The 24,860-nt window shown below is 35.1% G+C and overlaps 1 protein-coding gene across 1 annotated transcript in view; it reads left to right on the forward strand.

Annotated features, from left to right (window-relative positions):
- Positions 1 to 24,860, forward strand: part of C4H8orf34 (chromosome 4 C8orf34 homolog) — a 376,094-nt gene that overhangs the window by 334,777 nt on the left and 16,457 nt on the right. The window contains 2 exon segments of the mRNA XM_027577874.1: positions 7,979 to 8,026; positions 19,058 to 19,151. Of these exon segments, the coding sequence (XP_027433675.1) occupies positions 7,979 to 8,026; positions 19,058 to 19,151 (142 nt within the window).

Here is a 24,860-nt window from a genome sequence, read left to right on the forward strand (position 1 = left end):
TCCTTGGTATTGGGTAGCACAAGATGTTCCAAGTTTATGTTTTACATATCTTGCCCCAAACATGGAATAAAACAATGTTTTTTGAAAAAGCCCTTCTTTTAGTGAGAAATGGTATTTCCGGATCATAGTCTGGACACTAAGGATGCTCATTGCTACAGGGTTGTAGCTTTGAGTACTGCTTTGAGTGTACAGTTAGTCCATATTGACACTTTGAATTCAGATTAGAGAATACCAAGACTTTAATTTAACCTTTTGTTATTATATCTTTATCTCTTTTTTTTTCCATACCCACAATTTTGGTCTTCATTGATAAAAGTGATATTAGAATTAAAATATTACATAGTAACTTATTTGTTTTAAAGCATTACACCCAGCAGTCTCAGGATAAAAATGCCAATCCATCTACCAATATGAATACTGAAAACAAACAAACAAAAAAATGCACATACTTTCTCTATTCTCTCCCAAATTTTTAATAGTTGTACAAAATCCACATTGTCAGAGTATATACTTAATACATAATATATTCTCCCCTTTCATGTGGCCTCAGGACAGGTAACTCTGTAGTTAATTCTCACCATCCATTCTTATGTGTAGGCATTTTGGTTTTTTGAAGCTCATTCTCTACCAGATTCCTGGGCTCACTTTTTCTTTCCTTCAGTATCTTAAATACAATACTTCATTTTTCTACTGGCATAAATCGCTGTTGTTAAAATCTAATGATAATCTAAATTCCCCTTATAAGTCATGTGATCTGTTTTTCTAAATGCCCAAAGGACTTTTTTCTTTTTCTTTAAAATACAATAAATTTGCTAGAATTTATCTTTAGGTAGTCAGACTGTCTGGCTAACTATTGTCAGATATGCAGTTTAGTATATAATTTTTTATTATTATTTCAAGGAATTTTTCTGGAATTACAATTTTTTGCATCTATTCTGTTCCCTTGCTTTTGTTTTCTTCTTTAGGGTCTTCTATTATCCATAGACAGTTGACCCTTGGACAACATGGGTTTGAACTGTGTAGAGCCACTTAGATAGGGATTTTTTCCCCCATAAATACAATACAGTGCTGTGTGTTTTCTCTTCCTTACCATTTTCTTCATAACATTTTCTTTTCTTGAGCTTACTGAATTGTAAGAATACAGCACATAATACATATCACATATAAAATATATGTTAATTGGCTGTTTATATTATGGCAAGGCTTCTAGTCAACAGTAGACTATTAGTAGTTAAGTTATGGGTGAAACAAAAGTTATACATGTATTTTTGACTGGCACGGAGGTGGGGGGGAGTAGAGCTTAGCACCCTTAACCCCTGCATCATTCAAGAGTCAACTTTATTTCACCTTTTATCTATCTTCAGTATTTATCACTTTCCCTAAAATCCTGTTTTAAAAATCCCTTTCTTAATTTCTTTTTGATTAAAAAAATTTCCCTTTCTTTTCTTTTTACCTTCTGATTCTCTTAAGGCATTATCTGTTGTGTTTGTGTCTCTTCCATTTTAGCCTTTATTTCTCAAAGTTTTTTAAAAAAAAAACATGGACTCTGAGAAACAAACTGAGGGTTCTAGAGGGGAGGGGGTCGGGGCATGGGTTAGCCCGGTGATGGGTATTAAAGAGGGCACGTACTGCATGGAGCACTGGGTGTTATACAAAAACAATGAATCATGGAACACTGCATCAAAAACTAACGATGTAATGTATGGTGATTAACATGACATAATAAAATTAAATTTAAAAAAATAAATAAAAACATGTTTTTCCTTAATTCTGTATCTCATATTTTTTAAAAAGTCAATTTTGAACATTTCCATTTTTCAGGTTATGAAAATAATCATCCATAGCACTCAATTACCAAAAAAATAATAAAAATACACTTATTAATACATATTTTTCATATTTCAAGGTAAAAAATTCTATTCAGTAACTACTTACAAATCTTAATTGATCAGCAGCTTCTTCAGCGGGTTTGTTTTTTTTTAATTTTTTTTTAAAGATTTTATTTACTTATTTGTCAGAGAGAGAGAGGGCACAAGCAGGGGGAGCGGCAGGCAGAGGGAGAAGCAGGCTCCCCACTGAGCAAGGAGCCCAATATGGGGCTCAGTCCCAGGACCCTAGGATCATGACCGGAGCTGAAAGTCAGACGCTTAACTGACTGAGCCTCCCAGGCATCCCTTCAGTGGGTTTGCTGAACAAGCTTTCAGTAATAATTTCCTCATTGTTTTTAAAAGTGACTTACTTCTTTTATCCCAGTATTTATAAATTTTGAATTCTATAGGCTCTGTGTAGATCCAGAGCACATAAGATCTGCAGATTGTTTATTTATTCATTCATTGTTCAAACATTTTGCCTGGCCCTGTGCCAGGACATAGGAAGCAAAAATTAATAAAAACCACTTTTGCTCTCCAAGAACTTAAACAGGAAAGATTGAGCAAGTAACCAGTGATTATAATAGAACGTAATAGGTGTTTTGATAAAGCTGTCGTATCAAAGGAACACATAGAAATTTGAGTAATGGGGCCAGGGTAGGAAGTAGGAAAACCAATAGATGGAGGATCAATGGAGATACAGACAGTTGCAAAATAATAACACTGCACTTTACAGTGGAAATTTCCCATACTCTTACACATTCACTATGTCATATGAAACACAACCCTGTGGTTCTGTTGTCTACGCTGTATATATGTAGAAACTCTGCTTCGGAAGAAAAGTTGACTCTCCAAGATCTTATGCCTGATAGTTTGCTCTGTTGGCACATTAAACCATTTTATTTTTATTTTTTTAAAAGATTTTATTTGTTTATTTGAGAGCGAGAGAGTGTGCACAAGTTGGGGGAGGGGCAGAGGAAGAAAGGGAGGGACAAGCAGACTCCCCACTGAGTGCAGAGTCCTGTCAGGGACATGGGGCTCAATCAGCCGCTTAACTGACTGAGCCACCCAGGTGGCCCTAAACCGTTTTAGAAAGAATGGATGAACACTACTTTCTGCATATGATAATACTTAAAAAGTATTAATCATTGATATGATAAATTCATCAACGTATCAGAGAAGACATACATGACTAGTACAATAATAGTTCAAGGTCAAATGGATTTTTCTAAAATCAATTGACCAATAATATATATCTCTGTCTATTCTACAAGTCAATGCAATTAAATATCATTAACACTAGCTGCGCCCTCTCATCCTGTCCCTTCCCCTGTCCAACATCCGCTGATAAAAGTTACCACTCTCCCAAACAGGGAGCCTTTCATTACTGGCTTTGGATTCCCCCCCCCTTTTTTTTGTTTTACATGAGATTAAAGGAAAGAAAAGAATAAAATGTTTTTTTCCCCATTTTTGCAACTGCATGGTTACTTTTCAGAAAATAAGAAAGAACACTAAAATGCCTTAAATCATTTAAAATTTAACATTATTAGTAATAATCATTAATCCCATAATTGCTCCTGTCTTTTTCCACTTTTTTTTTAAGATAAGTCTCTAAGGCAAAGGCATTACCATAAGGGAATTATTTAGTTTAACATAAAAAAAAATTGGAAGAAAAACGTAAATTGTTTTCATTTTAGTTTAACAGTTAGGTGTGTGCTTAGGGATTGAGTATTATTTGTCCCTTCTGAGGGGACAAATTTGGCTTCTGATCATGCCTTAGATTGCTGATTTCAAGTACAGACCTAACCTGCAGCATCAGTGGGACTTAAAGACAGAGTGAATCATAACATCTTATCTTAAAATGTCACTATCTTTTAGCTCTTAACAATGCTAAAGCAGTCAGGTATCTCCTCTATTGGATAAAGGTGTTATTTTCAGAGAAAGAGGTATCTGCAATAGTGCAACATTTATTCATAAGATTGTGGGCACATTTTCAGAAAAAAATTAACTTAATATGAAAGACATCAGGGCCAATTAGAAACAGCACTTGTTAATATATGAGTCTGAAGACAAGTGTAACTATTAACTTACTGACTCCATCAATGATTTGAAAGACTTTTGAGCTTTCCAAAAATTTCTGAATTACAAACTACTGCACCCAGCTTTTTACTAATTGGAAAAAATCACTGCCTATTTTCTTGGACATCAGTGGTAATTGCTGCCTGTAGAATTTGCTGGGGTTTGCAAAGCTGAACTTCAATTTCTATAACATCTGCCACAAATTCAGTAATCCTGTGTAATAATGCAATGAGAAAACACAACATATGACCATCATATTAGCAGCTGTATTATAGGAAATTATAGCATAAAATTAGGAAATGATGTATGATGTTAATACCTCTATATCTAAAAATGGAGTATATTTCTGTGCATAGTCTAACTAGTGCTCTTCATTATAATACTTGTGGTTTCATGTATTTCCTGTATTGTGTCTGGGCCCCTGCACAAAATCTTCCTTCCTCGTAAAAGTTCTCCTCTTTATTCAGCTCCTTCATCTGGCTAATTGACTAAACCTTTAAGACTAGGATTAAAAATAATTTCCTCTTGGAAATTCCTAAATTCCTCTACTTTGTCCTTTTGATCACATGTATGCAGTGGCTACAAAAACTTCTAGCACATGAGAGTTCTCAATACAACCTTATTAAATAAATGAAAAGCTAGGTGCCCTTTCCCCCATAGCACCTTGGGCTCACCTATGTCAAGTAACATTTGCTCTATATTCGAATAACTTGTATATCTGTCTTCTTAAGGTAAACTTTTTATGGTAGGGATGAGTTCTTGTTCACCTTTTTGTCCCCACACCTAGTACAGTATGTGGCATGCAATAGGTGCTTAATACATACTTGTGGAATAAATAATGGGTGAAGTTTATGAGTCCCTGGGGTTTAGATATGCCTTGGCCATTCCTATCAAGCTCCCTTTCTCCTACATATTCTTAAGAGGGTGCTGTCTGTGTTAGGATTATTGTTTAATTTCATTTGAAAAGGTGGGAAGAAAGAGCATTCTGGTGAAAGTAGGGTTCTCATGAAAATTTCTTTGGAAGAAATTCATACCGTAGCCCTCAGACATAAAATGTTTGCAAATAAATGTATTCTATGTGAAAGTGCAAGTCTATATGCATTTTATCTAAGGATTTGTAAGAGGTGAAATAGAAAATACTGATTTAAGTAAGAGAAGCATGGGATTGTGAAAAACGGTGTTGGATTTCAGGAGAATGTGGGCCTAGTCCTAGCTCTGTCTCTAGTATATTCTGTCTCACTAAGAATATTTTCTTAAATGGAAAATAACTAGGGGAGCAACAACAGCCTTCATCTCTATCAGCCGTAATCCCATGCCAAATGGTAAGCCGTAATCATATCAGTTTTCTTTATTTTCTCTCTCTGCGTTTTTGCATTTGGATAATTTTGATTTACTTCTGGGTGATTATCAAAATATTATGTTGTTGAATGACTTGATATTTAAAATGCCCGTTCTTTAAAATTTAGAATAGGATGACGTAAATTGACAACTGTGTGCTTTGAAAGGGATTTTATTTCATTAGCGCCCCCAGCGGGGGAAGGAGGGAACGTCAGCATCAGCGTTTCAACAGTCCCGCGTCCGAAATAGGGAACCTGAGACCAACATATTGAATGGAGCCTCTTGTTGGGAGCCATCTATTCCCACTCTAAGAATTAGAAATCCCGCATCTTGTTCTTTGTTTTGTGCACTTGGCCCTGTGCCAAATTTGTAATCCTCTCTGCAAAGTGTTTGTTTCCTCTGTATGTTCTTCCCAGATTGTTTTTACTTCATGCTCCTCATTCATCAGTGCCACCCAGGTCATTGATTTCTGAATGGCAGTTAGAGCCCAACTCCAGTCTGTGTGGCCTTTGAAACAAATGGTGTTGTGTGGGTTTCTCCTTTTCTGTGGTGCAGATATTGAAAAGCAGCTGGCACTGTGGGAAGAAGCAAGCCTGTCAAGAAGCCATATAGCGTACACAGTGCTTTGGTTATATCTGACCATCAAGAAAACCCTCAGTCATTACCAGGTCTTAGCATAAGACTGTAAGTGTCCAGACAAATTGGGAAAACCCTTGCACTCTAGCTCCAAGGAAACAAATAGCCCCCTTCAGTGAATACCCAGGGGCTGCTCTGCAGGACCTCACCGTGAGCCCTCAGATGTTCAGAAGTCAGCCAGGCAGCCCTCCGACACTGGCCCTTCCAGAAAGCAGATCTGTACCAGCCAGCCATTTGCCACCTTGTCTTCTTACCCCTAGCAACTCAGATGAAGTGGGGGGCGAGGGAGGCCATTAGTACACAAAGGACTGGTTCTGTCACAGGGAAGAGCCAAACCAGAAGAGCCCACAGCATTCTTTCTAGACTAATTGTCCAAATAAAGGAAGATAGTAGAGCAAGTTCAACTAGAAAAAGCAGTTTATCTGAAGAAAATTTCCAGCCTTCTCCGTATGCTTTGAGTTAAATTCCTCCCGTTTTGGAAGTTTTATATGGATTTGATTTTTCCTAAGAGTTTATATTTTAGTTTAAGTAAATATAACTGTCCTATCTCTTTGACTGTCTTATCCATGGAAAGCCCACAAGTTTGGAAGCATTTGGAACTATTTAAACTATAGCATACGAATTTTTCACCAGTGGAAACCATAATTTGGAAAAAAATACTTTATATCTGTGATTTCTAAGTGTTTAGGGAAACCAGCACTTTATTTCTAGCTTAATTTTTGGTTGGAAATGAGCATGCTTTTTTTCAACCCTCTCAAAGTGCTTTGGAGTATACATCACAATTTTTAAAAAATAAAGTACATTTAATTTTTTTTAATGTTTTAAACTTCTCATTTTAGTGAGATAGAGGAGTGTCAGAGTTGAATCCGGTCCCAGCAGAGCTTTGCCTATACCTAGCCACTTGAAGTTAAGCACTTCCCTCAGCCGCTCTGGATTTAGGGTCTTTATATATCAGATTGGTTTGAGGATGTCTTGCCTTCAAGTTGTAGTGAAAAACCAATCAAATGAGATAATATATGGAGGGTTTTTGAAATGTAAAAAAGGAATGTCCTTGAAAAATTAGGAACAAATGCAAGCTTTATTCACACTTATTTAGTTATCTTTTAAACACACCTGTTCTCCTAGAATTTATCATTTCATGGTATCTCAGAATTTATTTCCAAATGTCTCTGACCACGTAGTATAAAAATATAACTTATTCAAACTGATGAGTTGTTTGACAATTTTGACCACCAATGTTTAGATGAATTTGGGATATATGTTTAATTTCATTTTAAATTTCTATGAATTAAATCTCAGTGATTATTAGCACACAGTGAAAGTCTAGTGAAAAACACAAATAATGGAGAATTTACTAATAACGTACAAGCAAGGTGAGAAAGCCTTCATATAAACATTAGGAAAAGGACAGGCTAATGATCTATACTCTCCCCATAAAATATTTTGAAGTCCGTATGTTAGATCTTCATACAGATTTATAGAATACAGAATGAGTGACTTTTTTCTTAATCTAACTTTAAGAACATATTTATAAACCCAGTAACAAAATTTTATGCATCTCCTTTAGCATTCTGTCCTAAGATTTAGTTAACTATTCTTTTTTTTAATTTTTTTTGAAAGATTCTATTTATTTTTGAGAGAGAGAGAGTGTCCAAGCAGGGAAAGCAGCGAGCAGAGGGAGAGTGAGTAGGCTCCCTGCTCAGCAGGGAGCCTGATGTGGGGCTCGATCCTAGGATCCTGGGGTCATGACCTGAGCTGAAGGTGACGCTTAACTGTCTGAGCCACCCAGGAGCCCCTTAGTTAACTATTCTAAGTGGTTATTCGTTTATGTGACTTAAAATCCACTTAAGAGAAATATTGTTGCCTTGAAAAAATTATTTTCTTCAGAGGAGAAAGTTGCCAAACTGACCATCCTATAAATATCAACTGTGATGGTGGGAGAACAGTAAGGATTTGGTGTTGTTTCCAGGTTTCACTACTCTCCATGATTCATCTTTCATCGTTCTTTCTTTCTCCTTCCTCTGACTTTTTCAACTTCTCTTCCTCTTTGCCTCTAGGGAGAAGCCTCCAGTGGAGGACAGTCACTGAAAAACTACATGGAAGAAGTGAGTTTTAAGGTAGCCTTGTAACATAGTCTGAAATCAGTCTGTCGTATAGGATGAATATTCACTTGGGCTTTCACCATCCACTGTAGGGTTTCCAGTCTATACCCATTCACTGGTTATGCCCACAAAAACAAGATAATAAATAATATGTTATCAAAATGTTTTTTGTTCCTCGTTGATAGAGGAATACCTTATAACAACTCAGTCATCCTGAAAATGAAGGTGAAATTGCACAAACCTAGGGCTATTTATTTTCACTCACAAACATTTGTTGATATCCCAATAAACGAGAAACATGTGCACAAAATAATAAGACATGATCATTGCTCTTATGGAAAGAACAATCTGTACTAAATTGGCTTTCATTCATGTGATAAATGCTCATCAAAGACATTACTTGTAAAGGCCATTAAGCAAAGTGCTGTCTTGACAAATAAAATATATGGTAGATTTTTGTTGGAAAACCGTTTAGACGTCTGGATTTATTTTGGAGATATTCAAGGGTGCTCTGTGTCACAGGATGTGTCTTTGGACTGTCTGCAAATGGTATTTGGGAACTTGCAGATAAATCTGTGGATAGATTCCATAAGACTTGATCTGAAGCCAAACCACAGTGGTCACTAAATTAGCTATCTGAATCTGTTTAGGTGAAGGGAGCTGGGAAGTAGTTTGGTGATGATGTCATGGAAGTACCAGATATTTGGTTTGAATATTGCTCCTCAGAAAGATAGAATCTTGTTCTCTAAATATTTTATTCTTGCATGCATGCATCCATTCAAAACCCAGTTTGAGTGGCCTACTGAATGTGCCACTGAAAATTTATTCGGAACGGTGTACCCGTACTTAAGCTCACACTTGTTGCCAAATACCACCTAGAAAGGAAAATCAGAGTGCCTAGTACCCAATTAAGTCTCTAACATCTTCAGTTTGCATGTTTGGAGGTGGCTGAAGTTTTGCCAAAGGCACATGGAGAAGAGAACGAAAGGAAATAACCAGGTTGATTGTCTGGGTTCCGGTTAGAAAAAACAAAATATATGGTGTAAAAAAATTGGAGGGTTAGAGCACCAACTTTAAAATTCAGTTTAATGAATTTTGATGCAGAGATTGAGTAGAATACATTAAAACAGTTAATGTTGCCAAAGGGAGGCAGACACTGTTTTCAATGTGTACGCCAGCAGAATTTCTCTTTAGGATTCTGTGGTTGCTGACGTGCTTGGCTCAGCATTCCTCTGCAGGAAGCCAGATGCAGGGCTCGAACTCAGGACCCTGGGATCATGACCTGAGCAGAAGGCAGACTCTTAACTGACTAAGCCACCCAGGCACCCCAGAACTTTTAAAATAAATCTTATTTTAAATTTGTAGTTCTTATCCAGGAAAAAGATCCTTATTTTCTCCATTATTATGAATGTGCAATCTAAACGTACCTGTTTTACACAATTGTGAATGCTTAATGTGAGAACAGGGGTGAGAATTTGTGCCTTTGCATTCGAGGTTCTGAAAGGGCACTCTCCTTCAATGTGGTCCTCTGATAAGCAACAGGGACAACACCTAGGGGCTTGGAAGAAATGCAAAATCACACCAGATCCAGAGAATCAAAATCTGTATTCTAACAAGATGCCTGTGTAATTCAAAGTACCCTGAAGTTCCAGAAACACTGCCCTAAAGTGTTCTTTCAATGTTATTTCTAGAGAGTAACTACATATATCATGAAAAACCCCCAATTTTTATAATACAGGTAAAGAGGAAAATTCTGTTAATAAATTTCTGAGTTTTATTTATTCATTTACTCTCAAGAACAAAATTTTTGGTTGATTAGGGGTATAAAATCTCTCTAGCTTGTGAGATTCATCACTGACTTTCAGTTTAAAATTATAAGTATGTGTGAACTGCCCATAAACATTTTTGGGGGATTTAGTATCACATAGGGTTTTTATCTAATATTGCTTGATATTTAGATTTTAGCTCTTTTTTTTTAAACCAACAAATGATCACTCTTTACAGTATGACCTTAATTAGTGAACTGTTAACTCATTACTAGTTGGATTCTTTTTGTAGACATTAATCCATTCGGTCTTTAGGAAATATATACTCAAATTCTTCTCCATTGAGAACATGTTGAGAGTGTGAGCCATAAAATGATAGTTGCTTTTTTCCCACTTGTGCTCTTATTTCACTTTTGCTCTCTTTCTGCATGTTAGTTAAATCAGCAAACAATAAGGAACAATATTTATAAATGTTAGAAGCATTGAAGTTAAAACTGTGCTAGCAAACATTTGCTTTTATTTAGTATACACTAAAATTCAAGTAAACCATAGTGTTTACATTTTTAATATATTTAACATTTCTTGTTAAAGTTTGGGCAACTCTTTGCAGATCAAAGTCTGGATTTTTTTTAATTCAGTCTTATAATTAGACAGAATTATAACCACATGACATTAGACAATATTGTTTAGACCTAAATCAAAACTAGAGACAATAGAGTCTCCTCTACAAAAGCTAAAATGGAATTTTCATTCTATATTTTCTGGTTTTTAATGTATTATTTTTCTAGAATAGGTTTTGTATTTTTTTAAAAGATTTTATTTATTTATTTGAGAGAAAGAGTGAGAGAGAGTACGAGTGGGGTGAGGGGCAAAGGGAGAAGCATACTCCCCGCTAATCAGGGAGCCCAATGCGGGGCTTGATCCCAGGATCCTGGGATCATGACCTGAGCCGAAGGCAGATGCTTTAACCGATTGAGCCACCCAGGCACCCCAGAATAGAATTTGTATTTTTGACCAAATAAAAGATGAGATATTTTATAATAGTCTACTTTTACTAATCTTCAAAATCATTTTTACAGTTAAATTATTTTATTTTATTTTTTTAAGATTTTACTTATTTGACAGGAGAGAGCACAAGCAGGGGGAACAGCAGAGGTAGAGGGAGAAGCAGGCTCTCCGCTGAGCAGGGAGCCCGATGCAGGGCTCGATCCCAGGACCCTGGGATCATGACCTGAGCTGAAGGCAGACGCTTAACAACTGAGCCACCCAGGCGCCCCTACAGTTAAGCTTTTTAAAAGAAAGTATGTGTTCTTCACTTGAAAGACATTTGATAACTCAGGTAGGCATAATAATTTCATATTGCAGTGATTTCTGTTTTGAAATAATGCTAACATTTATTCAAAAAATACATATAATTTGAAGGAACTTCTCAAAATCAAGTACCTCCAGAGCTTGATTGTCACACCTTTTGTAGAGAAGCTAATCCATTTAACATATCACATTTTCCAGATGAATAATTGGAAACCAGCACACCACACTGGCTAAAAATCCCCTCATCATGAGAAATTTATTAATTTAAATATGTATTTATCAGAAAAGTATCGTCAACTTCAATGGTTGAGAAGCTATAAAGAACTAAAGACTCAACTTAATGATTTTTTGAAACTTTCTAAAGAGCAGTTTAGAGCAGTTCCCCGAAACTTGAGGAAGTTAGCTGCTGAAGGCCGGAGGCAACATACATGGGAGTGTGAACTAACTCAAGGTGTCAAGAGGCAGCTTCGCAGTCTCTAAGGGTGTCAGACAGGAAGAAAAGCATGCTAAGTGCGCAGGCCTTTTCCAAATCTGTTGAGGTGGGTTTTGCCAGCTGTACCATCTGAACTAGAAAAGGGATCGATTCTATGCAACAAAATATCTTCAAATCACTTCTCATGCCAGTCTTGGCCCGTCTTGTTTCTCCTGTGTTGTATTATTTGTGTGATCACGACTGTCGTGAAGTTTCTCCCAACTCTACTTCTGTGGAAAGTGCGGGACATCATCCTATAATAAATAAGACATGATTAACTTTTTTTTATCATGCACAGGGATTTGCTCTTCAAAAATTGATGTTACTATTTAATTATATGGTTTTATTCACTTGAGAAACAAGGAAACAAGGAACTTTGTCAAGAAAACCCTGTTTTGTCTTTGACATTCCTCAAGAACTAGTATATGATGTTAAAGGATAACAGTGTTTTAAAAAGTTATAATCATGGCTCTTATACAGATATAAAATGAACATATATCAAAGATTTATTGAACTCACTAATTAGTAAGAGAACCAGTAAAGTATTACAACCAGTTCAAGGGAGAATTTAAACCCTCCTTTAAATAAGAGATGCTGAAATGAAGTTATAAAGAGAGGCAAAAATTGGTAAAGCTGACCAATATCCATAGGGTAATAATCAGTTACATTCAAATGGGTACAATATATGGACTGGAATCATTGGTACTACTATCAATGTCTATGAATTACATAGTTACTAAACAGCTCAAAGTCAATGAAAGACCCAGAGCCTCCACAGAATCAGGTAAGGAGAAGGACATACTAGAAAAATGTATTGTTTTTTATTGTCTATACCCATAATCTTTCATCCATTTCAAAGTCTTACAATTTTATCCCACAATTTCCTTGGAGAGAAAAGTCACCAAATGGAATGAATTAGGACATAAAATGGAGTGTAATCCCCTTGTGCAGTATAGTATAGCAAATTTGTCAGATAAATTTATTTTAGCACCTTGCATTTATTTTGTAATATTTTTCACAATCTACCATTTATTTCTAACTTTGTTATTGCTTTTTCTCTTTTCTTTTCCCAAATCCTGTTAGTTCAAACTTACAGCTTCCTAAACTTACTACTTCCCTCTTGTTATGATTTAATTGCCCTTTTACAATTCCCAAAAGAACTGGGCTGTAGAAGTATAATTTACTAAAAATTTATGGATTTTGGTCTGATAATACAAGGAATTTCATTAACAAATACAAAAAGGTATTTTCAAACTTTACAGCCATACCTCAGATATTGTGGCCTCGGTTCTAGACCACTACAATAAAGTGAATATTGCAATAAAGTGAGCCAATGAATTTTTTGGTTTCACAGTGCATATAAAAATTATGTTTATACTACATTGTAGTCTATTAAATGTGCCATAGCATTATGTCTAATAAATGTATATACTTTAATTTAAAAATACTTTATTGCTCTTAACACTGTGACCAAATATTGGAATTCTCCATAGGATGTAATAGTTACTCAATAGTGCTATGTTTTCCTGAGGAGATACAAAATAAAAAAAAAAATACTTTATTGCTAAAAAATGCTAACCATCATCTGAGCTTTCAGCAAGTCGTAGTCACTGACCACGGAGCTCCATAACAAATATAATAATCATGAAAAAGTTTGAAATATTGAGAGAATTAGCAAAATGTGACACAGAGACATGAAGTGAGCAAGGGCTGTTGGGAAAATGGTGTCGATAGACTTGCTAAAGGCAGGGCTGCCACAAACCTTCAATTTGTAAAAAAAAACAAAAAACAAAAAAAATACAGTATCTGAAGCATGATAAAATGAGGTATGCCCGTATTAATTTAAGTGTGTAAGTTATATATGGAGAAATTCATTTTAATGGAAATATAGGCTTAATTCTTTGTCAGTAGAAGCAGTCTATTAAATGTATGTGAAGAGGAGGGTAATTTTGTTTTGCTTTACATGCAACATGCTTCAGGGATTTTTATTTTGTAGGGATTCTATGGTTATAGAAGTAAAATGAAAGTGATTAATCTTTTTTGAAAGATAGAAGCTCATGTTTTGTGCATTATTTTCGTATTTAACCAAAGGGAGAGGATTATCTGTTGCCTCCAAATTGAAGTATCCAATGGTGAAAGTTTAAGCAGAGGAGGATTTTTTTTCTCTAAACATACTGAACTTCCATGACCACAGATGACATAAATCACTGATTGATTGCATTTAGAGAATCCAAAAATAGGCTATCCATGTGGAATAACAATACTGCTGAAGTTTATAAAGCACTTATTCTGTTGGCAGATAAAATGATATGTTGATTTAGGGCTAGCAACTGTTTTCCATGTGATGCATGTCGCTATTTCTCACCACTCCTAGTCCCTGGATGTTTACATACTTATGGTGAAAGTGTTTTAGAAAAAGGATGAATAGCATTTCTTCTAAAAGCAACCCAAGAGCTTGCTCTTGGCATATGAAACAGTTTGTACTAGGCTCAGACTTAGTTTAATATTCCTGTAGAAAAATTTTTTGATAAGTTGGCAAAGATGAACATGTTAGCTCTTTTTTTTTTAAGATTTTATTCATTTATTTGAAAGAGAGAGACACAGTGAGAGAGGGAACACAAGCAGGGGGAGTGGGAGGGAAGAGTAGGCTTCCCGAGAGCCCGATGCGGGGCTCAATCCCAGGACCCTGGGACCATGACCGGAGCCGAGGGCAGATGCCCAAAGACTGAGCCACCCAGGTGCCCCTGGCTCTTGTTTTTAAAAATGTTCAAGATTTCAGCCTCTTGACCCCATCAAAAAGTCTTATGGGCTCAAGTTTGAACATACGTTGTATTGCCTGTCAGCATCAATGAAGCAAACAGGTGCATTATATTACCAATTGCATTTAAGGGAAAACCAAATAAAGCATTTAAATGATCTATTAACAGTAATATTTGTACTATCTCTACAATTCCAACAACTCAGCATTTTAAAGTTCTTCCCAAACTACATGTTTTACTGAGCTAATGTTCCGTTTGTACTTTACATAATTTGCAATAAACAAAAGAATAACTGAATGCTTATTATCTGTTCAGGAGTAAAGCCATTAAAACCAGAAACCAGTCAGTAGGATTGCTTAGTATTCTGAACCATTGTGGGAAAAAGTAACACAAATGACTTATTAGCTATATCTTTTCTTATAAAAACAGGTTTTAGTGTTTGGGCCCAAAAGGTAAATAACCAAAATACTTTTTTAATTAAAAGGATTTTTTCAGGGTTACTTTAAAATTTTATGTTTTAAATGAGTAAGATTTAGCCATTTTGATTTTAACTTACAAAACCAAAAAAGCTATTTTTCATAGTTCTTTTTTAAACACTAGAGATCATGTGTTCTATTTTTAATAAATTGCAGGATGGCAATTTTCTTCTCTGTTATGCAAAAATTTTTGAAATTATATTTCTGCTGTCCTCTATACTGCTATGGAGTTTTACATCCAAGACTTTTTTTTTTTTTGCATTTATGCTGTTTCTTTAGTCATGGCCGTGCAAGACCAAATCCAATAATTGATAAATCTGAGAAAAAAATAAGTTAAATTCTAAAAATAAACACTGATTTATACGTAAAGTGTGTATTCCAAGATTGACTATATTTTTTCTTGGCTAACTTTCTCTACAATAACCCATCTAGTGGTTCTCACATTCTACCGGCTGTCTAAAGAATCTAGACCTAGAAATTGCCACTTGTGAAATACCTGACCCCTCAGGCAAGGACTTTTCACTGCAAAGCCCATCTCTCATGACAGCCATATAAGTTTTTGGTTTTGTTTTTATCTTTTCTTGTTTTATTGACAAGTAATTGACATACATCTCTGTATAAGTTTAAGATGGTTTGATTTACATATGTTATGAAATGATTACCACAACAGGTTTAGTTAACATCCATCGCCTCAGACAGATACAATTAAAAAATGTTCTCCTTGTGATGAGAACTCTTAGGATCTACTCTCTGGAATTTAAGTTTTAATCTGATTAACAGATTATTTTTGAGTTGCCGGTGCTAAAAAAAAAAAAAGATGAAAAAAGATGTGCTTTTATTTTAAAATTGCAAGTCACTTAAAAATACTGTTTTGATTATTTTAACTTTTTAAATAAACCTTTTTATTTTAGGACAGTTTTAGGTTTATGGAATTGTTGACAAGTAGTGCAGAGAGTTCCTATAGACCTTTTAATTGTCATTAACATATTATATTAGTATATTTGTCCCAATTAATAAACCAATATTGATACATTATTAGTAACTAAATCCGTATTTTATTCAAGTTTCCTCAGGTTTTTTTCTAATGTCCCTTTTCTATCTCAAGACCCCATCCAAGTCATCATATTATATTTTGTAGTTATATCTTTAGGTTTTTCTTCGTTGTGACAATTTCTCAGACTTCCATTGTGTTTGATAATGGTAAGAGTTTTGAAGAGTATTGGGCATATATTTTGTTGATTGTTCCTCAGGTGAGATTTGTGTGATATTTTTCCTGTGGTTTAGACTGGGATGATGTATTTTTGAGGAGGAAAACCATAGAGGTCAGATTCCATTTTCATCATATCCTACCAAGGGCACATAGGACCAACATGAATCATTGCTATTGATGTTGACCTTAATCCCTTGGCTTTTGGTGGTGTTTGTCAGGTTTCTGCATGGGAAAGTTACTCTTTTTGTCCTCCCTTTCCATATTGCGTTCTGGTAGAAAGTCACTATACACAGTGTGCATTTAAGGAATGGGAAATTATTCTCCACCTGCTTATGAGCAGAGTATCTATATAAATTATTTGAAATCCTTTTGCATGGCATATTTATCTGTTCTTACCTATTAATTTATTTAGTCAGTCATTTATTTTTATCAGAATGGACTCACAGATATTTATTTTTTATTGCATAGTAACCCAGTGCTACCTTATTTATTTTGTTGTATAAATTGTGCTAGCTTCGGCCATTGATAGATTTTCAGTTGGTTCCTTTAACCCTTTGATATATCCCTCATTATGTGTGTGTGTGTGTGTGTGAGAGAGAGAGAGAGAGAGTTTGTGTGTATGAGTGTGTGTGTGTGTGTGTGTGTGTGTGCATGCATATGTAAACACTTGCTTTCTGGCACTACAAGATGCTTCAGGCTTATCTTGTATCTTTCCTGCCTCAGTCCTAGAATCAGTCATTTCTTCAAGAGTTCTGATTCTTTCATTGGAGAATGGTATTAGGAATCAAGATCTGGGTGATAGTTGTGTTCATTGCTATTGCTATTGGGATGTCATTGCTTCTAAGCCCTCTCAGCTGCCAGAGCAGAGAGATATATGTGTATATAGTAATCCATGTATATACAAATATCCATAAATACTTCTTTATGTAGCCTTCTGCATATATAGTAAGCTAAACATGAGTTCATACTGATGGCTCCAATTCTAGTACATTATACGTGAATCAGTCTAGCTGTGCTTTCTATTAACTCCCACTTCAACAGTGAAATATTTGGCTCCTGGCATCTGTCATCCATTTACTTCATTGTTCAATTCCAGAATATATGTACAGTAGTTTCAGAATTATTAACATGTATGTACATAGGGAGCAACTTTATCAATTAGTACACAGTATTTGTGCACAGTTCCTTTTGGTTTTGGTTTTACAGACTCCACTCATTTTCAAAGTGACTTAGGTTAGAATCTTATTCCCCCACTGTCTTCAGTTACATTTCATACATTTGTAATGTATCTAGATGCTTTTTTAGTATTTTGCCTTCCATCTTGGGATCCCCCAATCTTCTAATCGATTTTTTTTCATTTGCATACACTAAGTTTTACCCTGTTGTGTGAAGTTCTATAGGTTTTGACAAATGCTAGTGTTTTGTATTTACCATTATAATACAAAATTGTTTCACTTCCCTAAAATATCCCCTCTGATTCACCTATTCAACCCCCTATTCCCCTCCCAAACTCCTGAAAAGTTGTAACTTTTTGAAACTCTAGATTGGGACTAAACATCTCCAGTGGTAACTGTCACAATCAAGAGGTCGCAAATAGGATGTTTCTCTCATACAGGAATCATTTTAAGCAAAGTGGACATTTAATACTTGGTGATATCATCTTTCTTAGAAATCAGGAGTTGTGGGTCCTTATTTTTATCTTGTCAGCATTTGTCTGAACGAAATACCTCAGGTTGGAGAAAAAGATTATTGAAAGAGGGGGAAGATGATGGATGAATTTGAAAAGTCAAGAGTAAATTGACAGGTCATAGTGATTTTGTTTGAAAATTTTGAAATATATTTGAAAAGATTTTCTTACATTATGGCTCAGTAAATTTGAAATTTAGAGGTGACAAAAGTTATCCACACCCTTAGGGACTTTCCACATTATTTTTGAAGCAGGAGAATATGAAAGGGCAATTACTATGCAGTAATTATTATGTTGGCACAATAGGCACATAAAGGAATAGAGGAGTAGTTCTATCTTCCCTGATAAAGGCTTTCAGTGGAGATGACATCTAAGCCTTGGGAGAAATGTTAATGTTTGAGACAGATAAATAAATGAAGGCAGGAAGTATAATATGTGAAAACATCTTGGCATATCAGACAGAATAACCAACTTGAGGAGGTACCAGTTAACTGTAGCTAGAGTGGAAGTGTTAGTTGAGATGGGATGGAGATATAAGTGGTGGTGTATTGGGGTAGACAAGTACAGATCATGAGGGGCCTTGAGTTAAGATTTTAGCCTGAGAATTATGAAGCCACTGGAAGATTATGAAAAGGTAATGAGTACATTATATGGCATCTTCAAAAGCCCACTCTGTCAGGAAACTGGTGGGGAGAATTAGGAAGGAACTTGACCCTAGAAAACATCATAGATGGCTATTACTGCAGTCAGGGTGGGAGATGATGAGGGTCTGCTTTAGGGCAATGACAGAAAGCATAGAGCAAGAAGGAAGTATGAGAAATATCTTAACAAAAATAAGGAAGTGAGAAGAGGAAGAAGTCAGTGAAGTAATACTGAAAGGTAAAGTTGGGAATGTTCTCTAAATCCTACTAATCTTTATTCTCATTAAAAGGAGTTTGAAACTTTGATGGCAAACAGGCACATTTTGTGCAATTTTATATTGAATATTTCATTGTTATATTTCTAAGCATGCTTGCCAAGATTTCCATAAAAATATTAATTCAGGAAGGAACAGAGTCTAGATATTTCCTCTTATTAAAACATTAAATCTTATTAAAAAGGGAATATAAAAAATGAGTTCACAGTTTATGGCATGACTTTGACTTGACAATGAATTTAAACTTAGAACTCTTCTCTTTTGTGAGGAAATTCTTCTTCTTCTTCTTCTTCTTCTTCTTCTTCTTCTTCTTCTTCTTCTTCTTCTTCTTCTTCTTCTTCTTCGACATATAATTCGTAGAGACGAAGTGTTCACCCATGTTGGTATTCATGATATCGATCTAGAGTTTAATCCAGAATGAACTTTTTCTTTGGCAGGATGAATCTTTAAAGCAATTGCAAGTAGTTCATCAGCCATGGATCTTGCCAAGTGACACAGAAAGTGAAGGAGTAGAAGCAGAACAAGATAAACGTGAGTAGACATTGCTATTTACTGATAAATTGCTTTTAGCCAAAGGAAATCTGCAACGAAGGTATTTCCCTTTCATAACATTAAATGCCTGCAAAAAATTTAGGCTTGTTTAGGGAGACTGTGTAAAGATACACTCTACTTCAGGTTAAATCTTGATTCAGTGATGTTTTTTCATTGTGGTGCAGAGGCTGCAAACTGACTTTGCAAAGAAGGGTAGATAACACCTCAAACAAAGGAATTATTTTTCCTAAAGACCAGCACAGAATGTCCATTTGGAATGTGAATCTTCTATAAATATTGTGGAATTAGATCAGTGATAATTTGTGATTATTAAAAAATTTTTAAGTATGTGAGAATCATCTCATAATTTATTATATGTGAGATTATCATTATTGGTTAAATGAATAAGTGCATGTATATAGAAACTCTTGTAAGCTCACAAAACAAATTAATATTATAGTATTTAAGACAAATAGAATATATAGGTCTTGATTTAAATCTCTATATTATAATCATAACAAAGGATGGATTACTCTACTTTAGCATGGCACCGTATGCATGTTTTCCAGGGGTTTACTGACATTGTCAGATATATGGGCTCAGCAATCGATGACAGGTTAGAGTCTGGACTATTTAGAAATATCATCATTAAAAAAATAACATATCAAAATTTACTTTTTTAAATCAATGGTAGCCTGCAGAGAGAAATAAAAATTGTAAATGGTAATGTAGCTCTCACAATAATTGGTGTGAAGTGATTAATTAAAAATTCCCCTAAGCCATGGCTACCAGAAATGCCTACTATGTTACACAGCCAACATTATGATTCCTTACCCAGGGGGATCAAAGAAATTACTCTTCTGGGTTAAAAAGGCATTTAAAAATATTCTTATCCCATTTCCATAACTGTAGGCTTATGTAGTCAGAGGGAGCATAGCCAGGAGAGGGACGTTAAGGCAGAGTGCTCAGGCAAGAGGATGCAGAGAGCTGAAGTGTCACGTGGCTGGCACATTCAGAAACAGAATAAAATGGTGATATTTTACAGATTGTCTGGAGGGAAACATCACCTTCTTCAGACAACATCTGATAAAGACTCAGAAAGTGGGCTGTACTTTAAGCAAGCACAAAAATAAAGGGAATATTTTGAAGATCTTCAATGTAAGGGATCCTGAGTAAAATGGTCTAAGAAAAGAGCAGCATGGTATAGAAAGAAGAGAATCCCCCAAGTAAGAAAGAATTAATAGTGGCCCAAAACTTCTATGAAAACAAATGCAAACACACTTATACTCCATCCCTACTCTCCACACATTTTAATATACATAAACACTCATTCTACACTTTGGATTTAATCATTTTCACCAAATTCTTTGAGGCCTTCATAAATCTTGTGTTTAAAAAAAAAACAAACTCTTCAAGGTAATGTGTATGTGTATTGTATAAATACAATATATATAATCTTGCTCTATCAGAATCAACACATAGTTGCCCAGAGTGAGTAAGTCCAGGTAAACAACATCCTTATAGGATGCACAGTGTGTTAATTCTATGTGTTATTACTTATAATGAACTAAAACTTAAAAGCAAAAACATTATTAATCAAATAGTGTATTTAATCCTTGTGCAAATTTAGCCTTATTTTTCCCCTTAAATCCAATGCCTCCAATCAGTATGAAGTCTAAAAAATAGCTTAATAATGCAAAGGAGATATATAAGAATCCCCAAAACTTTCTTTAACCCTTGTCACCTAATCATATTACCTTTCTGCATACACTTTCACAAGATTTTGATAAGTTGCAATAATTTCCTCTTCCACTAGGATGCAAAGTTTTTGAGAGAAGGAATCTATTTATATATTGACATACACAATAAGACCTCAATAAATATCAGAATAATGAATGAATGAATATATTTCTTTGATTCTTTCTAAATCATTTATCAGACAGTTGGAAATTTAAACAAATAAAATAAATAATAATTGTGACTAATTGTCATAAAAATTATTTATAGTTTTTAAAATTTTAATAATGGATTTATAGTTTAGCCATGGCTTCTGCCATATGGTCTATCAATCACTCTTAAAAAAGGCCATTCTTGAACTCTCCTAACCATAGACCTAGAACCAAAAATATTTTATTGCAGCAATGTTGTACTTGGAAGTGACCCTTGACAATGGTAAATTGTTTGAAATAAAATCAGCGTTTAAAAATAATTAGGTAGTAACAAGAGCCATCTGGAAATGGAATGCTAGCTAATGTTGCAGCCAAGTTCATAGCACAGAGATGCAAATACTTTTCAAGAACGGCATCCGACATTCCGGTGCTGGGAGAAGTGTAAGATGGAGCTACTGTGGCATCAGCATCTCCACTGATATTGTGCTCAGTGCATGTGGTGTGTGGAACAGCCGGCAAGATATGTAGAGATCATCTACCTCTTGATTTTCTCAGTGAAAGAGAATTAATGACATAAATACATGTGAACCCAACATCTGATTTAGAGTCTAGAGGCTCATATATTAGAAATTTATGAGTGAGGAAAAGGACAAGATTCATCATTCCAACAGTAACACCTGTGTCTTGAGTCAGCTTTCTATAAATTATCCCTAGGTAATTTTGTAGAATGTTCTCATTTCTCCTGAGACAAAATTATCATGGCAGAAAGTTTCCAAATAATGAGAGGATCTTTGTAGTAGTGCATATTTCTTATTGCATCATGTTAAAATAAGACAGCTCAAAGAAGTTTTTTAAAAGACACTTTTTAGGAAAAGATGTTTTGAATCATCAAATGGGAACTTTTAAAAACTTTTGTTCTAAATAAGATAAGCAGAACCCTTAATTCAATAGATTTTTTTTCTTTATTCTGCTTTTGTTTAAAAGTATAAATCACAATTTTAAAAAACTCATGTTAGGAGTGTGTTTGTTTTTAATCTCTCAGATTATAGTGTGAAGTCACTAAATAACACATATCACAGACCTTTGAATCTACTGGGATACTGTTTGATGCTCATATTCTTGGGCTTCATTCAGACCTATTGTATCAGAATCTCTGCATGGGACTCTGAATTCTGCACTTTTGATAAACCCCTCAGGTGAACCTTGATTATTCTAAAGCTTGAGAACTACTGGAATGAAAAGTCCAATGAATCAGAGGATTGTGTTTTCAGAATTGTCTCCATAGTGTTCAATTTGGGGCATTTCTCTAGGGTGCTTTTCCTATCTGTAAGTTAAGTTTGGATGTAAAATATGAGAATGGAGAAAGAAGGCTGAAATTTGAAGGAATAAATGTGGGATGAAATTGAGGTACAGGCTCTCCAATCAGTAGGTTCAACATATACATGGACACAAATAGCTATCATCAAACCAGCCAGCACCCTCTAATTATACTGTAGAGTTTTAAAACTTGAAAAACCAAGCTAAAACAACAACAACAAAAGAAAAATGTAAAGAAAAATATGACAAATTGCAGATGCAAAGTGTGATGACATAAATAAGTCCAAATACTTCATTAATCCCAAAGAGCTAGTGTATGGAGTCAAAAATAAGGCAAAGTGCTACCTAATTGTCACTGAATTCCTGGGATTTGAGTGAAGATCAAATAGAATGATAGGTGTGAGTGAATATACTTTGTTAATTGTTGTATGAGTATAATTTATTATTAATATAACAAAATTATATTCATGAGCTTTGAGAGTTTTAAGTGATCAAAGTCAGTTATTTTCAGTCTATTATTGTTTTTTCTTGTTGTTATTGCCCTCACTACTTTTTGTTTACTGACTTTCCTGAACTAATTTTTAAAGTCTATATTATTTTTTGTATACCTACTGAAGTCTCTGCTCAGTAGCTTAGTAGTCAGCTAATGCCTGGACAAAGTATTGAGGCATGCCATGGACACTCCAGAACTTTACAACTTTGCTTACACAGAGCTTCTAGGTCAACAAGAGGTGAGACATAGAGCCTTACTAGGTTTTTCCTGGGCAGATGCATAGTACCACACATATGGGTGGACTTCTAGATCCTCAGGAATATGTCAGATCTTTTGAAAGCTTCTTAAGGACATCTCATCCACGAGGTTTTCTTTTTCTTTTTCTTTCTTTCTTTCTTTCTTTCTTTCTTTCTTTCTTTCTTTCTTTCTTTCTTTCTTTCTTTCTTTCTTTTTTGGGGGGGTAAACCCCTTGTTTGCCTCAATTGGTATCACTGCCTCAGGCACCTGCTAGTAAAACTGTTGCCTCTAACTGTTTTTGACAAATGTCATAGGGATTGAGTTTGTCACTGAGTGAGCTTTAATCCAGGACTAAAGAAAAAACATTCAAGTGAGGATTTTGCAGGCAGCTTCTATATAGATCAAATAGTGACACTTCTCTAGATATGGGACATCTGGGGAAACTCCAAACCCAATTCTGTCCCCTCTTATGGATCAAAGGCTGCTTTTTTTCATAGCTACCATCATTGTGAGGCTGCTGGTTTTCAAGGCTACTGCAGAGTTAGAGAGAAGGTTATTGATACTGGGTAAATGAAAATCCTACACAGCTCACTGTTCTCATTGAGATTCAGCCGCTTTTCTTTAATAAATGTTCTATGGATTATTACAAGCCTTTGGTTAATTTCTAGAGTTGTGAAAAATTGATTTTGGTGATTTTTTGCTAATATTCTCACTGCTTTTTAGAGGAGCAGATTTTTGGAGATTCCTATACCCACATTCCAGAAATGCTTCTCCTCTCCTATTTTTCCTGATTTCATCAGCCTTAGTTTTCTCTTTGTTTGAATGGGAGTGGGATATCTTCATAATGGGCTGTAGAATCAGATAATATCTGTTTCTTTAGGTCCTCATTTCATGAGAAGCTATTAAAAACAATTTTGTAGTAAGATAAGTTTTGGGACTTTATACATATCATTATAGTTGAGAAACTCTCAGTTGTAAGATATACCAATGACATAACAACTTTTCAAGAGGAGCAAAAACAATTCTACACTTTTAAATGAACAGATCAAGGGTAATCAGCATCTTGGCTTAAAATGAGAGAAATTATTGTCCATTGTTGACTTGAAGACATGCTATACAGTCTTTTCTAAAACTCACCGGGTGGTTCTGCAGCAAGATCTGCTTGACTATGTATAGTGTGCAGTGTTTTTGCGTATTTACTTGAGTTCTTTGTGCAGAATGCTTATTATCTTCTGTTTTCAGAATCCTTATAATTTTCAGAATGCCTATTAACTGTGGGAAAAACAAATGTTCTAGGATTTTAGGAAGAGCTAATCTAATCTAATCCTCTCCATCTCAGTTCTCTTAATTTAATGAAGGAGAAGTTGATTCTCCAAGAGATTGTAGACTTGTTCATGTTACCTGGTTAGTAGTAGATGCCAGGAGTAGAATCAAGAGTTCTTGCTTGGGCCCAGTGATGTTTACTCTTATTGCTTCATCCTTTACTCATGACTTCACTTTGTTCCCCTTACCAGGGGGTGACACAGTTTATTCTGTCACTCTTGAGAGCCAAAGTGTTTGGGGCAATAAATGGGGCTACAGGATTCTACTGTCCACTCAAGATGTGGTGTGACCTTTGTTCTCCTTAATCTAACCTCACTTACTTCTTTCCACATAGCCTCCCAAGATTTGTATTTGAGCAATACTTGAGGCAGTTGTGTTATTGTACCACAGCTGATAATTTTACCAGGCCCAAGATAAGGTACTAACTTACTATCAAATGAAAGAGTAGAA

The sequence above is a fragment of the Zalophus californianus genome, chromosome 4, assembly GCF_009762305.2.
Source record: "Zalophus californianus isolate mZalCal1 chromosome 4, mZalCal1.pri.v2, whole genome shotgun sequence".
Lineage (NCBI taxonomy): Eukaryota > Metazoa > Chordata > Mammalia > Carnivora > Otariidae > Zalophus > Zalophus californianus.